The 14545-nt window shown below is 39.1% G+C and overlaps 1 protein-coding gene across 1 annotated transcript in view; it reads left to right on the top strand.

Moving 5' to 3' along the window:
• The window catches only part of LOC139480173 (uncharacterized), a 38979-nt gene that overhangs the window by 9860 nt on the left and 14574 nt on the right, over positions 1-14545 (top strand). The window contains exons 3-11 of the mRNA XM_071263205.1: positions 6461-6658; positions 7485-7621; positions 8418-8526; positions 10592-10752; positions 11044-11166; positions 11725-11836; positions 12150-12316; positions 13429-13536; positions 14087-14164. Of these exons, the coding sequence (XP_071119306.1) occupies positions 6461-6658; positions 7485-7621; positions 8418-8526; positions 10592-10752; positions 11044-11166; positions 11725-11836; positions 12150-12316; positions 13429-13536; positions 14087-14164 (1193 nt within the window). The remainder of the gene's footprint in view (positions 1-6460; positions 6659-7484; positions 7622-8417; positions 8527-10591; positions 10753-11043; positions 11167-11724; positions 11837-12149; positions 12317-13428; positions 13537-14086; positions 14165-14545) is intronic.

Here is a 14545-nt window from a genome sequence, read left to right as displayed (position 1 = left end):
CACAAAGCCACATGATTCAGCAAGTCTACAACATGACATCACAAAGCTACATGATTCAGCAAGTCTACAACATGACATCACAAGGATACATGTTGCCGTGATTCTACAACATGATATCACAAAGCTACATGATTCAGCAAGTCTAAAATATGATATCACAAAGCTACATGAGTCAGCAAGTCTACAACATGACATCACAAAGCTACATAATTCAGCAAGTCTAAAACATGACATCACAAAGCTACATAATTCAGCAAGTCTACAACATGACATCACAAGGTACATGTTGCCTCAATTCTACAACCTAACATCACAAAGCTACATGATTCAGCAAGTCTACAACATGACATCACAAAGCTACATGATTAAGCAAGTCTACAACATGACATCACAAAGCTACATGATTCAGCAAGTCTACAACCTAGCATCACAAAGCTACATAATTCAGGAAGTCTACAACATGACATCACAAGGCTTCATGTTGCCTCAATTCTACAACCTAACATCACAAAGCTACATGATTCAGCAAGTCTACAACATGACATCAAAAAGCCACATGATTCAGCAAGTCTACAACATGATATCACAAAGCTACATGATTCAGCAAGTCTACAACATGACATCACAAAGCCACATGATTCAGCAAGTCTACAACATGACATCACAAAGCCACATGATTCAGCAAGTCTACAACATGACATCACAAAGCCACATGATTCAGCAAGTCTACAACATGACATCACAAAGTTTCATGATTCAGCAATTCTAAAACATGACATCAAAAAGCCACATGATTCAGCAAGTCTACAACATGACATCACAAAGCTACATAATTCAGCAAGTCTACAACATGACATCACAAGGATACATGTTGCCGTGATTCTACAACATGATATCACAAAGCTACATGATTCAGCAAGTCTACAACATGACATCACAAAGCTACATAATTCAGCAAGTCTACAACATGACATCACAAAGCCACATGATTCAGCAAGTCTACAACATGACATCACAAAGCTACATGATTCAGCAAGTCTACAACATGACATCACAAGGATACATGTTGCCGTGATTCTACAACATGATATCACAAAGCTACATGATTCAGCAAGTCTAAAATATGATATCACAAAGCTACATGAGTCAGCAAGTCTACAACATGACATCACAAAGCTACATAATTCAGCAAGTCTAAAACATGACATCACAAAGCTACATAATTCAGCAAGTCTACAACATGACATCACAAGGTACATGTTGCCTCAATTCTACAACCTAACATCACAAAGCTACATGATTCAGCAAGTCTACAACATGACATCACAAAGCTACATGATTAAGCAAGTCTACAACATGACATCACAAAGCTACATGATTCAGCAAGTCTACAACCTAGCATCACAAAGCTACATAATTCAGGAAGTCTACAACATGACATCACAAGGCTTCATGTTGCCTCAATTCTACAACCTAACATCACAAAGCTACATGATTCAGCAAGTCTACAACATGACATCACAAAGCCACATGATTCAGCAAGTCTACAACATGATATCACAAAGCTACATGATTCAGCAAGTCTACAACATGACATCACAAAGCCACATGATTCAGCAAGTCTACAACATGACATCACAAAGCTACATGATTCAGCAAGTCTACAACATGACATCACAAAGCCACATGATTCAGCAAGTCTACAACATGACATCACAAAGTTTCATGATTCAGCAATTCTAAAACATGACATCAAAAAGCCACATGATTCAGCAAGTCTACAACATGACATCACAAAGTTTCATGATTCAGCAAGTCTACAACACGACATCACAAAGCCAAATGATTCAGCAAGTCTACAACATGACATCACAAGGATACATGTTGCCGCAATTCTACAACATGACATCACAAAGCCACATGATTCAGCAAGTCTACAACAGGACATCACAAGGATACATGATTCAGCAAGTCTACAACATGACATCACAAAGCTACATGATTCGGCAAGTCTACAACATGACATCACAAAGCCACATGATTCAGCAAGTCTACAACATGACATCACAAAGCCACATGATTCAGCAAGTCTAGAACATTACATCACAAGGATACATGTTGCCGCAATTCTACAACATGACATCACAAAGCTACATGATTCAGCAAGTCTACAACATGACATCACAAAGCTTCATGATTCAGCAAGTCTACAACACGACATCACAAAGCCACATGATTCAGCAAGTCTACAACATGACATCACAAGGATACATGTTGCCGCAATTCTACAACATGACATCACAAAGCTACATGATAGCGCAAGTCTACAACATGACATCACAAAGCCACATGATTCAGCAAGTCTACAACATGACATGACAAAGCCACATGATTCAGCAAGTCTACAACATGACATCACAAAGCCACATGATTCAGCAAGTCTACAACATGACATCACAAAGCCACATGATTCAGCAAGTCTACAACATGACATCACAAAGCCACATGATTCAGCAAGTCTACAACATGACATCACAAAGCTACATGATTCAGCAAGTCTACAACATGACATAACAAAGCCACATGATTCAGGAAGTCTACAACATGACATCACAAAGCCACATGATTCAGCAAGTCTACAACATGACATCACAAAGCCACATGATTCAGCAAGTCTGCAACATGACATCACAAAGCCACATGATTCAGCAAGTCTACAACATCACATCACAAGGATACATGTTGCCGCAATTCTACAACATGATATCACAAAGCTACATGATTCAGCAAGTCTACAATCTGACATCACAAGGATACATGTTGCCGTAATTCTACAACACGACATCACAAGGCTACATGATTCAGCAAGTCTACAACATGACATCACAAGGATACACGTTGCCGCAATTCAACAACATGATATCACAAAGCTACATGATTCAGCAAGTCTACAACAAGACATCACAAAGCCACATGATTCAGCAAGTCTACAACATGACATCACAAAGCTACATGATTCAGCAAGTCTACAACATGACATCACAAGGATACATGTTGCCGTGATTCTACAACATGATATCACAAAGCTACATGATTCAGCAAGTCTACAACAAGACATCACAAAGCCACATGATTCAGCAAGTCTACAACATGACATCACAAAGCCACATGATTCAGCAAGTCTACAACATGACATCACAAAGTTTCATCATTCAGCAAGTCTACAACACGACATCACAAAGCCACATGATTCAGCAAGTCTACAACATGACATCACAAGGATACATGTTGCCGCAATTCTACAACATGACATCACAAAGCCACATGATTCAGCATGTCTACAACAGGACATCACAAGGATACATGATTCAGCAAGTCTACAACATGACATCACAAAGCCACATGATTCAGCAAGTCTACAACATGACATCACAAAGCCACATGATTCAGCAAGTCTACAACATGACATCACAAAGCCACATGATTCAGCAAGTCTACAACATGACATCACAAAGCTACATGATTTAGCAAATCTACAACATGACATCACAAAGCCACATGATTCAGCAAGTCTACAACATGACATCACAAAGCCACATGATTCAGCAAGTCTACAACATGACATCACAAAGCCACATGATTCAGCAAGTCTGCAACATGACATCACAAAGCCACATGATTCAGCAAGTCTAAAACATAACATCACAAGGCTACATGTTGCCGCAATTCTACAACATGATATCACAAAGCTACACGATTCAGCAAGTCTACAACATGACATCACAAGGATACATGTTGCCGCAATTCTACAACATGACATCACAAGGCTACATGATTCAGCAAGTCTACAACATGACATCACAAGGATACATTTTGCCGCAATTCAACAACATGATATCACAAAGCCACATGATTCAGCAAGTCTACAACATGACATCACAAAGCCACATGATTCAGCAAGTCTACAACATGACATCACAAAGCCACATGATTCAGCAAGTCTACAACATGACATCACAAAGCTACATGATTTAGCAAATCTACAACATGACATCACAAAGCCACATGATTCAGCAAGTCTACAACATGACATCACAAAGCCACATGATTCAGCAAGTCTACAACATGACATCACAAAGCCACATGATTCAGCAAGTCTGCAACATGACATCACAAAGCCACATGATTCAGCAAGTCTAAAACATAACATCACAAGGCTACATGTTGCCGCAATTCTACAACATGATATCACAAAGCTACACGATTCAGCAAGTCTACAACATGACATCACAAGGATACATGTTGCCGCAATTCTACAACATGACATCACAAGGCTACATGATTCAGCAAGTCTACAACATGACATCACAAGGATACATTTTGCCGCAATTCAACAACATGATATCACAAAGCCACATGATTCAGCAAGTCTACAACATGACATCACAAAGCTACATGATTCAGCAAGTCTACAACACGACATCACAAGGATACATGTTGCCGTGATTCTACAACATGATAACACAAAGCTACATGATTCAGCAAGTGTACAACATGACATCACAAAGCTACATGATAGCGCAAGTCTACAACATGACATCACAAGGATACATGTTGCCGCAAGTCTACAACATGACATCACAAAGCTACATGATTCAGCAAGTCTACAACATGACATCACAAGGATACATGTTGCCGCAATTCAACAACATGACATCACAAAGCTACATGATTCAGCAAGTCTACAACATGACATCACAAAGCTACATGATTCAGCAAGTCTACAACAGGACATCACAAGGATACATGTTGCCGTGATTCTACAACATGATATCACAAAGCTACATGATTCAGCAAGTCTACAACATGATATCACAAAGCTACATAATTCAGCAAGTCTACAACATGACATCACAAAGCCACATGATTCAGCAAGTCTACAACATGACATCACAAAGCTACATGATTCAGCAAGTCTACAACATGACATCACAAGGATATATGTTGCCGTGATTCTACAACATGATATCACAAAGCTACATGATTCAGCAAGTCTACAACAGGACATCACAAGGATACATGTTGCCTTGATTCTACAACATGATATAACAAAGCTACATGATTCAGCAAGTCTACAACATGACATCACAAAGCTACATAATTCAGCAAGTCTAAAACATGACATCACAAAGCTACATAATTCAGCAAGTCTACAACATGACATCACAAGGCTACATGTTGCCCCAATTCTACAACCTAACATCACAAAGCTACATGATTCAGCAAGTCTACAACATGACATCACAAAGCTACATGATTCAGCAAGTCTACAACATGACATCACAAAGCTACATGATTAAGCAAGTCTACAACATGACATCACAAAGCTACATGAGTCAGCAAGTCTACAACATTACATCACAAAGCCTTATGATTCAGCAAGTCTACAACATGACATCACAAAGCTACATGATTCAGCAAGTCTACAACAGGACATCACAAGGATACATGTTGCCGTGATTCTACAACATGATATCACAAAGCTACATGATTCAGCAAGTCTACAATATGATATCACAAAGCTACATGATTCAGCAAGTCTACAACATGACATCACAAAGCTACATAATTCAGCAAGTCTAAAACATGACATCACAAAGCTACATAATTCAGCAAGTCTACAACATGACATCACAAGGCTACATGTTGCCTCAATTCTACAACCTAACATCACAAAGCCACATGATTCAGCAAGTCTACAACATGACATCACAAAGCTACATGAGTCAGCAAGTCTACAACATGACATCACAAAGCTACATAATTCAGCAAGTCTACAACATGATATCACAAAGCTACATAATCCAGGAAGTCTACAACATGACATCACAAGGCTACATGTTGCCTCAATTCTACAACCTAACATCACAAAGCTACATGATTCAGCAAGTCTACAACATGATATCACAAAGCTACATGATTCAGCAAGTCTACAACATGACATCACAAAGCTACATGATTTAGCAAATCTACAACATGACATCACAAAGCTACATGATGCCGCAATTCTACAACATGACATCACAAAGCCACATGCTGTCGCAGAGCTCCAACATGCTAAAGCGATATCATATGACATCATTCCAATTTCACGCCGCGATAACATGACACAACGACACAACACTATGGCATTACGACACCACAACACCATAACAGGTCACCTCAGTGATACGGCATTGCACCACTATCTGAGAACTTTACGTCACGATATTCATATATGACATCATGATACTATCATACAACTCCTACTTTTTGTTTTAGTAATGCCGGGGCGTTGTACCATAATGCACAGTACAATAATAATAATGATTCAAGAAGACATGGGTTATCCGTAAAAAGAACCCCTTTATGTTCTGTCCATGACTGAAATATCTTAATGTCTTGCACGAACATCTTCCAGATCCTCGCCTTCCACAAGCCCTGCCACCGTCCTTTCAAGTCACCATCGAGGGCGCTCTCATTGATAGGAACATGAGCGTGGTTGCGGAGGAATATTTCGATCAAGATTCACAGCGATCCGCCATGAAACTCACACAGAACGGACAGATTGAGTACATGTACATAAACATGAACACGAATGAGAGCTACCATGTCCTAAGTAAGTATTCTGTATGGAACTATTTATCCCTATGCATATAAGAATGTACAGATTTACCTTTGAAAGAAAGAAAAACCAAAATGGAACCAATTGATATATATTTCAAGTTGGTGCTATATTGAAAATAAATCGATTACTAAAGGATATTCTTCTATTCCAGATAACATTAGATGTTAGGAATCTCTATTTATAAGTCATGTTTGCAATATTCATAAGTTGGAACGATAATACTGGCCTGACTGTCTTCTGAGACAAATATTTCCGTGGAAGGTCGGCGGCAGGATCCCAGTATCCCAGGGAAGACGAAGGATCCTATTATACTGAGGATAATATGTATGACCGCGTTGACTGTGTCCGTGAGGATAGCTACTCATTCTCTCAACCTTTGGTTTGCCTTGTACGGGTTCGAATATTTTCAGGACACAGCTTGATTATTATTAAATGCGCCGTAAAACAATTTCAGTGGCTAATTAGGTTAACAAGGTCATTAATGGTTAATGAAGATGTGGTACGTTTCGATCGCAGGTGTGCATTTCATCACTAGAAGAAACGCGTTGTTTTCTTGGAAAGAACATGAAATGACGGCGCTTTACAAATTTTCCCTGTATGGTGTGACCGGTACGTTCAACAAGCCAAATGCATTTCTAATCCAAAGGTGTTTCCTGCTTCCGATGGCATTGAATAACGTGATCTGAAATAGCGTTTACGCTGAATTGAAAGGATTATAATAGCGTGTGGTTTTTTTATCGGTTGTAAGGTTTCTGAATGAAACTTGATTTGTACAGTTTTTGTGTTGTTCTGTGGACGATTCTCTTCCGTTTTCTAGACAATAACTGCACCGTCATGAACCAAGCTACGGACATGGATGATGTATTTATCGGTGGTAAAATGCCTGGCAACAGCAACATGACCCACACCTATTCAACAAGTTACATCCTGAAGTTTGCTCAAAAGTACGGGGAGGTATGATCCTTTACATGTATCGTTAGCTCACCTGAAACAACTGTTTTGCTTAAGTGATGAAATGCTGTTCATTGTACGACCGATCTTTGTAAACGTTTTCATGTATTTTTTAAATCCTTCTAAAGTCCAAAGATAATAGATTTTTGCTGTGTAGGTGCTGTTTTAGCTAGATACAAGTTCTGTGTTTCTTAGGATAATTTTTCCATTAATTTAACAAATCAGGATAACTGCAAAACCCAGAGTTTTGTCATATCAACACCACATTGGTTTACCTGACATTTCATCATATAGTCAGTGTTTTGTAAATTAAATGTGACCAACCATGAGAAAAGGTACCTTATGGATGAAAAATCACATTTTTACCTGTCATTTTATTTCAAAACTACAGTATCTTCGGACCACAAAAATTCAACTTACAAGCTTCAATTCATATTTATTACAGAGATACTTGAGATCAAACATTTGGACATATTTTCCGACTTATAACTGTTTATGTAATATTTGCTGTTTTCAGACATAATATCTGATGAATTGAAAGTAGACATGTATGCTGAAAGGTTTTGAAATAATGTTTTATTACATTACGAGCTAACGAGAGAAAAATAAGATATTTGTGTACAGTCCGCAAACATGGCGATCTTCACTGAAGTAAGTTGACGTCAAACGTCTTTATGACGTCAGAGCACAATTAAATCATTGTATCCTAGCATAAGTTCTTTTCTCCTTGTGGGTCACAAATATTGAACTGACTACTAAAGAAGGTCATGTGTACAAGGCCTTAACCTGTTCTCTGAAGGTTTACAAGGGGCAGACATCGGTGAGAGGTGTCCTGTGTGATCATTGGCAGTCGTGTATGTACTGGGGTTTTCTCGGCGTCAACTTCACCGTCGACTACTACTTCTCAGGTATGTAAAAATAACAGGTAGAGGAAAACCTCGATAGACTTGGCCTCTTTAGTCCGGAGCCCGTCCTCCCGGACGATTACTATCCCGAATATCCATATACATACACATGTATAATTACCAGTTGGCACTACCACAAGACCAAAAACCGGATTTTACACCATTGTCACATGTGTGCAATGACATACACATGAAAAAAATACCTGTTGACAATACCACAGGACCACTTTCGGATTTTACATATTTTGAAAAATTCGCAAGTGCTGAAGGAAATGCATATGACATATACACGCACCTACAACATTCTGTGATCTTTCATATATAGTATTTTAAAACGCTTACCGAAAATGACTGAAAAAGAGAGACTACTCTATAGATATGAGCTTTGTCAAATCAGCTATTTGAATCAGATGATATTACAGTGATTAGATACCTGATTGACCAATCAGTATCCATGAATTTCCAAATCCATTGAAGAATGTGTTTCCCTTTCTACCGTCTCAGGTTTCTCGTTTCTTGGATGAAATAACTACTGAGATTTGGTTGAAGTCATGAAGTCTGTGATATGTTCTTGATTTCATTTATTGTTTTCTTTTTGCAATGTGAGTTTAAACAGGTAGAATTGTTAACCAGAGGGAACTTTGTACATCCTACTTATGTTAATATCTAACAGGTCACGTAATATTTTCATCATTCATTTGAACAATACCTAAACATGGAAACAAGAAAAAGTTCGTGCGTGCCATATGTTTTCAAGACATGTTTTTTTTTAATTAATCGATGTCGAAATATGTGCATCCAGTGCACATCAATCTATGGTTAACGGGTGATAAATTCCAAATTATTCCAAACATCTGTTTCAGACAAAAGCCCGTGAGCAAATTATGAAAATGCGACAAAAAGCTCGTGGGCATAATTCTTTGTACTTTCAAATAATGACGTGATGTCTCTTTAACTATTATTTGATATAAATGTACTTCATATTTTTATCACTTTTGTTAATGTCTCGGTCGTTTTTCTGAGGTTCTTTCATCTCCGGGTGGTTACCGAAAAACGGAAACCGTTTTTTTGTGTGCTGTGTTCATTGCATTTTGGTATCCTTTACAGCATAACCATTACTTAACCTCAAATATATGTAGTCGTGTCGACGTCGTAGGATGTTACCATGGTCACACTAAACCATTCGGGAATGTCTATATTTGATTAAACGGACAAAATCAACACTAGCTGTTATCACTTGAAATTTGGTATTTTGACTTGAGAGAGTGAGTTGGGTTTAACGCAGCTTTGCACAGTATTCCAGTTACATCACGTTGTGTGGTGTTGGGGATGGGGTGGGGTTGTGGTGGTGGTGCACGTATATGGTGCTGACAAACCTTAAAAACATTGGTTTTGAACATGCTTAAGTGATGCAGCTTTTGACAGCGAATTGCGGCTGCTTAGACGACAGAGCCAACCGTGCATATTGAAATGTTTTTTACACGGCTTTGACGACTGAGCCAACCGTGCATATTGAAATGTTTTTACACGGCTTTGACGACTGAGCCAACCGTGCATATTGAAATGTTTTTACACGGCTTTGACGACTGAGCCAACCGTGTATATTGAAATGTTTTTACACGGCTTTGACGACTGAGCCAACCGTGCATATTGAAATGTTTTTACACGGCTTTGACGACTGAGCCAACCGTGCATATTGAAATGTTTTTACACGGCTTTGACGACTGAGCCAACCGTGTATATTGAAATGTTTTTACACGGCTTTGACGACTGAGCCAACCGTGCATATTGAAATGTTTTTACACGGCTTTGACGACTGAGCCAACCGTGTATATTGAAATGTTTTTACACGGCTTTGACGACTGAGCCAACCGTGTATATTGAAATGTGTATTACACAATGAACTATGCCTCAATACACACACAGCCGTGCATATGTTTTCATTTTTGCATTTTTCACACAGGAAACAAGGGAAGACAGATAATATTCATCCATATATACATCCAGGTATATTATATATATTTGGCTCCTCCGTTTTGTAGCTAATTATTTCTGTTTCATGTTTCAGTCTCCACGTGGACAAGTGCAGACGGAACAATGCAAATTCCTGTCAGAGCTGAGGTTCAAGGCTACAACTCCATTGCTGGCCCGGGTGCAATGTCAAGCTTCCATCATATTTATGATTATATTGGTTTTAAAAGCTACATTGTCGACCCGACAAATCTAGAGGTAAAAGAAAAAAACCCATTCAACATTGGCTTTTGTTGAATAGGTTTTAATAATTGATTAATTTCCATAACAATGGTAAACCTCAATAGTAGTAGATGTGAGTCGAAATGTGGTTTAACGACGAGTTGAAGATTATTGCACATGCACGAGTGAGTGAGTGAGTGAGTGAGTGAGTGAGTGATTGAGACAGTGGGTGGCTGAGTGAGTGAGTGAGTGAGTGAGTGAGTGAGTGAGAGACTATCCTTCTGTTTGTTTGTGTGGTTTATCTATCATCATAATAATTTCATCTAGACTCCAAAAGGCGTTGCATGTGCCGGTCGGAAACACACCCGAGCGATGCCGAAGCTGAAGACACACTACCAGTACAGGGAGGAGATAATAGACCAGGATATGAACATGGTCGTAAATGCCGATGTAAGCAAATAAATGTCCATAGAGATAACAACGTCCATACAAGCATAACACAATGGTAACCGACCTGATGTATAAATAATATTCATAAACCAATACGCTGAAGCTAATTATATATACATCTCACCCATATTATATGAGTGAGTGAGTGTTGTTTAACGTCGCTTAAACAATATTTCAGTTGTATCATGGCGTATCATCGGTGAAGTGATGCACCGGTTTTCTCACACACTTGGCATCATATAGATTGACATATGGTATTAGGAATCGTACAATTGTTTTCAGCAGAGAATTTAAATGGAACGGGTTTCTCGCTTTTATATAAAATTTAGCACTTTGGTGAAACCCATGAGCAAGGGTATGGTGCTGACAAACCTAAAAACATGACTGGGACCAACCGGGATTCAAGCCCACGAGCATAGGTTTCTGGCACGCCTAATTATTACGAACGCACCTCTGCAAGGCGATTCACGTCGCCTTCGATAAATGGATCAGCCATGCTCCCTCATCATCCGTAGAAACAGGGTTTCTTCATTCCATGCCACGACGTTATTTCCTCAGGTGTATTACGACTACAACTACAAACTCCTCCGTTTCGACAACCGTCCTAACGTAATCAGCTACCCTTACTACAGCTACGACGCCGTCACGGAAATACACGATTATAACACAGGTACTGGATACAAATACATACAATAGATACAGGTTAATGGATTATGACAGACGGATATGTATAATGTGAGACGAAACCCCGAAATGACACAAGTTATAATCTATGAAAACTAGAACAGCGATGTCGAAATGAAATATATATTGATAAAAAGTATTGCATTCTCATTGTAAACCGTTTCGGGGACTTACGATTTACGTAAGATGATCAACGTTTTCGGACATGAGTTTTAAATGTTTTTGATACTTCAAGGATTGATGATACTCGGAAATGTAGTTTTTAAGTAAGTTGCTAAATTGTGTGAAATATTTTTCAGGGGTTGCCTACGTTATTGACAAGTCCTTCCTGAACTGCTCTGTTGTTCCAATTGAGAACGGAACGTGGGACGCAACAGTCAATGTCTCCCGCTTGCATCAAGCCATCGGGATGAAGTCTCCAGAACAGCTCTTTGACTTAGATCCTACATTTGCCTACTCTGGACAGGTAGTACAATACACCCTGTCAGGAGCTTGTTAGCGTTATTTAAGGTGCAAAATCATTTGCTTCTAACATTAATCACACGTTCTCTTGACTTCTCTTGACCTTGGGTTGTTCCGAGTTTTAAGCAAAATGTTAATCTCAAAGTATCCCTGTCAACTAAAATAGATTTGTTGAGAAAGCAAGAAGAATCCATGTAACATACATCATAAGTGAATCTTAAGCGCAAACCAAAGACATCCATGCAGAATTCCATCGTAAATTCCATGTATCCATCATCCCTCACACAATAGATATGCTCACGATTGGGAGCACCGCTGGAGCTTGTTGACATACGTGTAAAAGGATGACGAAACTCTTAATGGAAATTAATCCACCTTTAAATCGAAAATATTTGAATTGATAATCATTTTCGGCTCAACATTTTCAATGATGCAATCAGTTCAAGCTGCCAGGCCTTTTTTCAGGCCATCTAGCATCCCCAACGAATTCTTTCCTGGTGACAATTAGTTTTTTCAGGCTCTTCTAGAACAAATTATATGTTTCACCAAAGAACATCAACATTCTATTACTGACGTCGTAAAATTACTGCTTCCTGTCTGAAATATTTAGAGGTTAAAATAATTGCATACTGTTTGGCCATCCTGTCTATCTAGCGAATTCTTTCCTCATGACAATTACTTCTTTTCCAGACATTCTGGAGCAAATTATATTTCTTACAAACAAATCAACATTCTATCACTGACTTCGTAGTATTACTGCTTTCTGTCTGAAAGATTATGTCCCATAACGCGCTATTACGTAACGTTTATTACAATTCAGAATGTGGAATGGTTTCCTGTTTGGGTTTGAGAAAGACAAGGTTTCCAACAGGTATTAATTCCACAGAGAAATGGTCATAGCAAATTCATTGTCTAACGTAGATTTGATAACGCCGTTGGACCAATCAGAATGTCGGATTCTAAAATATTCCGGTAGACAGGTATCACAAAACCAAAGGGAACTGCTCATTAAAGAAAAAAACAGGAACACACACATCAGCTGTGTGTGCATATTGATGATATATAAATATGTTGTATGTACCTGTCATATTCAAAACCTTGTGTGGTGTTTACAAGCGGACAGCTCGTGGGATCTTGTGTGACGTCTTTACTAATGTCCGTACGGACTTCGCTGACGCTGGACTTCTAGGCATGCCTGTAACCTTCGAAGTGTATTTCATGTCGGTGAGTTGATGTATTGTGAGGGACGGTTTGTTTGGGTTTTTTTCATTGTTTAACGTCGCGGTATATGGGGAGAAGTATGATGACGGTGTGTAAACAATCGAATCTGGATCGGACAATCAAGTGATGACATCATCAGCATCGATGTACGCAACTTGGAGATGATGACAGACATCAACCAGGTCAGCGAGCCTGATCACCTGACCCCGTTACTCACAGAGACAAGCACGGCATCAATTCACGGGGTTTTGGGGACGGGAAAACAATCTAGGGTCGAATCATTATAATACTGATGTAACTGATATTTACATTTTGTGTTCATTTATTGGCATGCAAAGAATTTGATGATATACAAAATAAGAAAACGTAAAACCTTATGCATAACAGCTTCTGGTTTATTGCCTTTAGCGTCTATGTAGATTCTGACACCATTATCAAGCTGGGGTGAGGGTATACATTGTGGCAGTACATTCAAGACGAACAAAATCTACCAATAATGTCACAATTAGCTGTGTGATAACAAGCTGTACTTATGTCATTTAAATTTCCCTAGAATGACTGGATTAGCGACAACGACGTCGGCAACAACCAGGACAGCGTGGACACTCCAGTACGGCTTGAAATTTCGGCAGTGAGTAAAAAATAGCCTTTACGCTTATCAAGTGAGACCTTTGCCAGCATTGTATATAATTCAAACGTGTTGAGATAGTTCAAAACACAATAGTCATACCAGTTGCACTGCGGCGCTAGTATTGTGACAACTTGTGCCTCGACACAGTTCCCAGGGACACGGGTGGCTCAGTCGTCTAAGGCCTTGAACTTCCCTATGCAGAGTTGCGTCTCACATGTGTGCATGGCCGCAACCAATAATTTCAAGGTTTTTCGGCACCACACCCGCACTCGTGGGTTTCACAAAAGTGGTAACGTTTAAGAATTACTTCCCTTCGGCCTTTCTCTCCTGGACTCGTCATACCCAAAACCTTAAAAAGATCGTACTTGTTGTTGCCTGGCG

This window comes from Haliotis cracherodii, unplaced genomic scaffold, assembly GCF_022045235.1.
Source record: "Haliotis cracherodii isolate W230 unplaced genomic scaffold, xgHalCrac1.p SCAF_4, whole genome shotgun sequence".
NCBI lineage: Eukaryota > Metazoa > Mollusca > Gastropoda > Lepetellida > Haliotidae > Haliotis > Haliotis cracherodii.
This window is presented reverse-complemented; position numbering and strand designations above follow the sequence as displayed.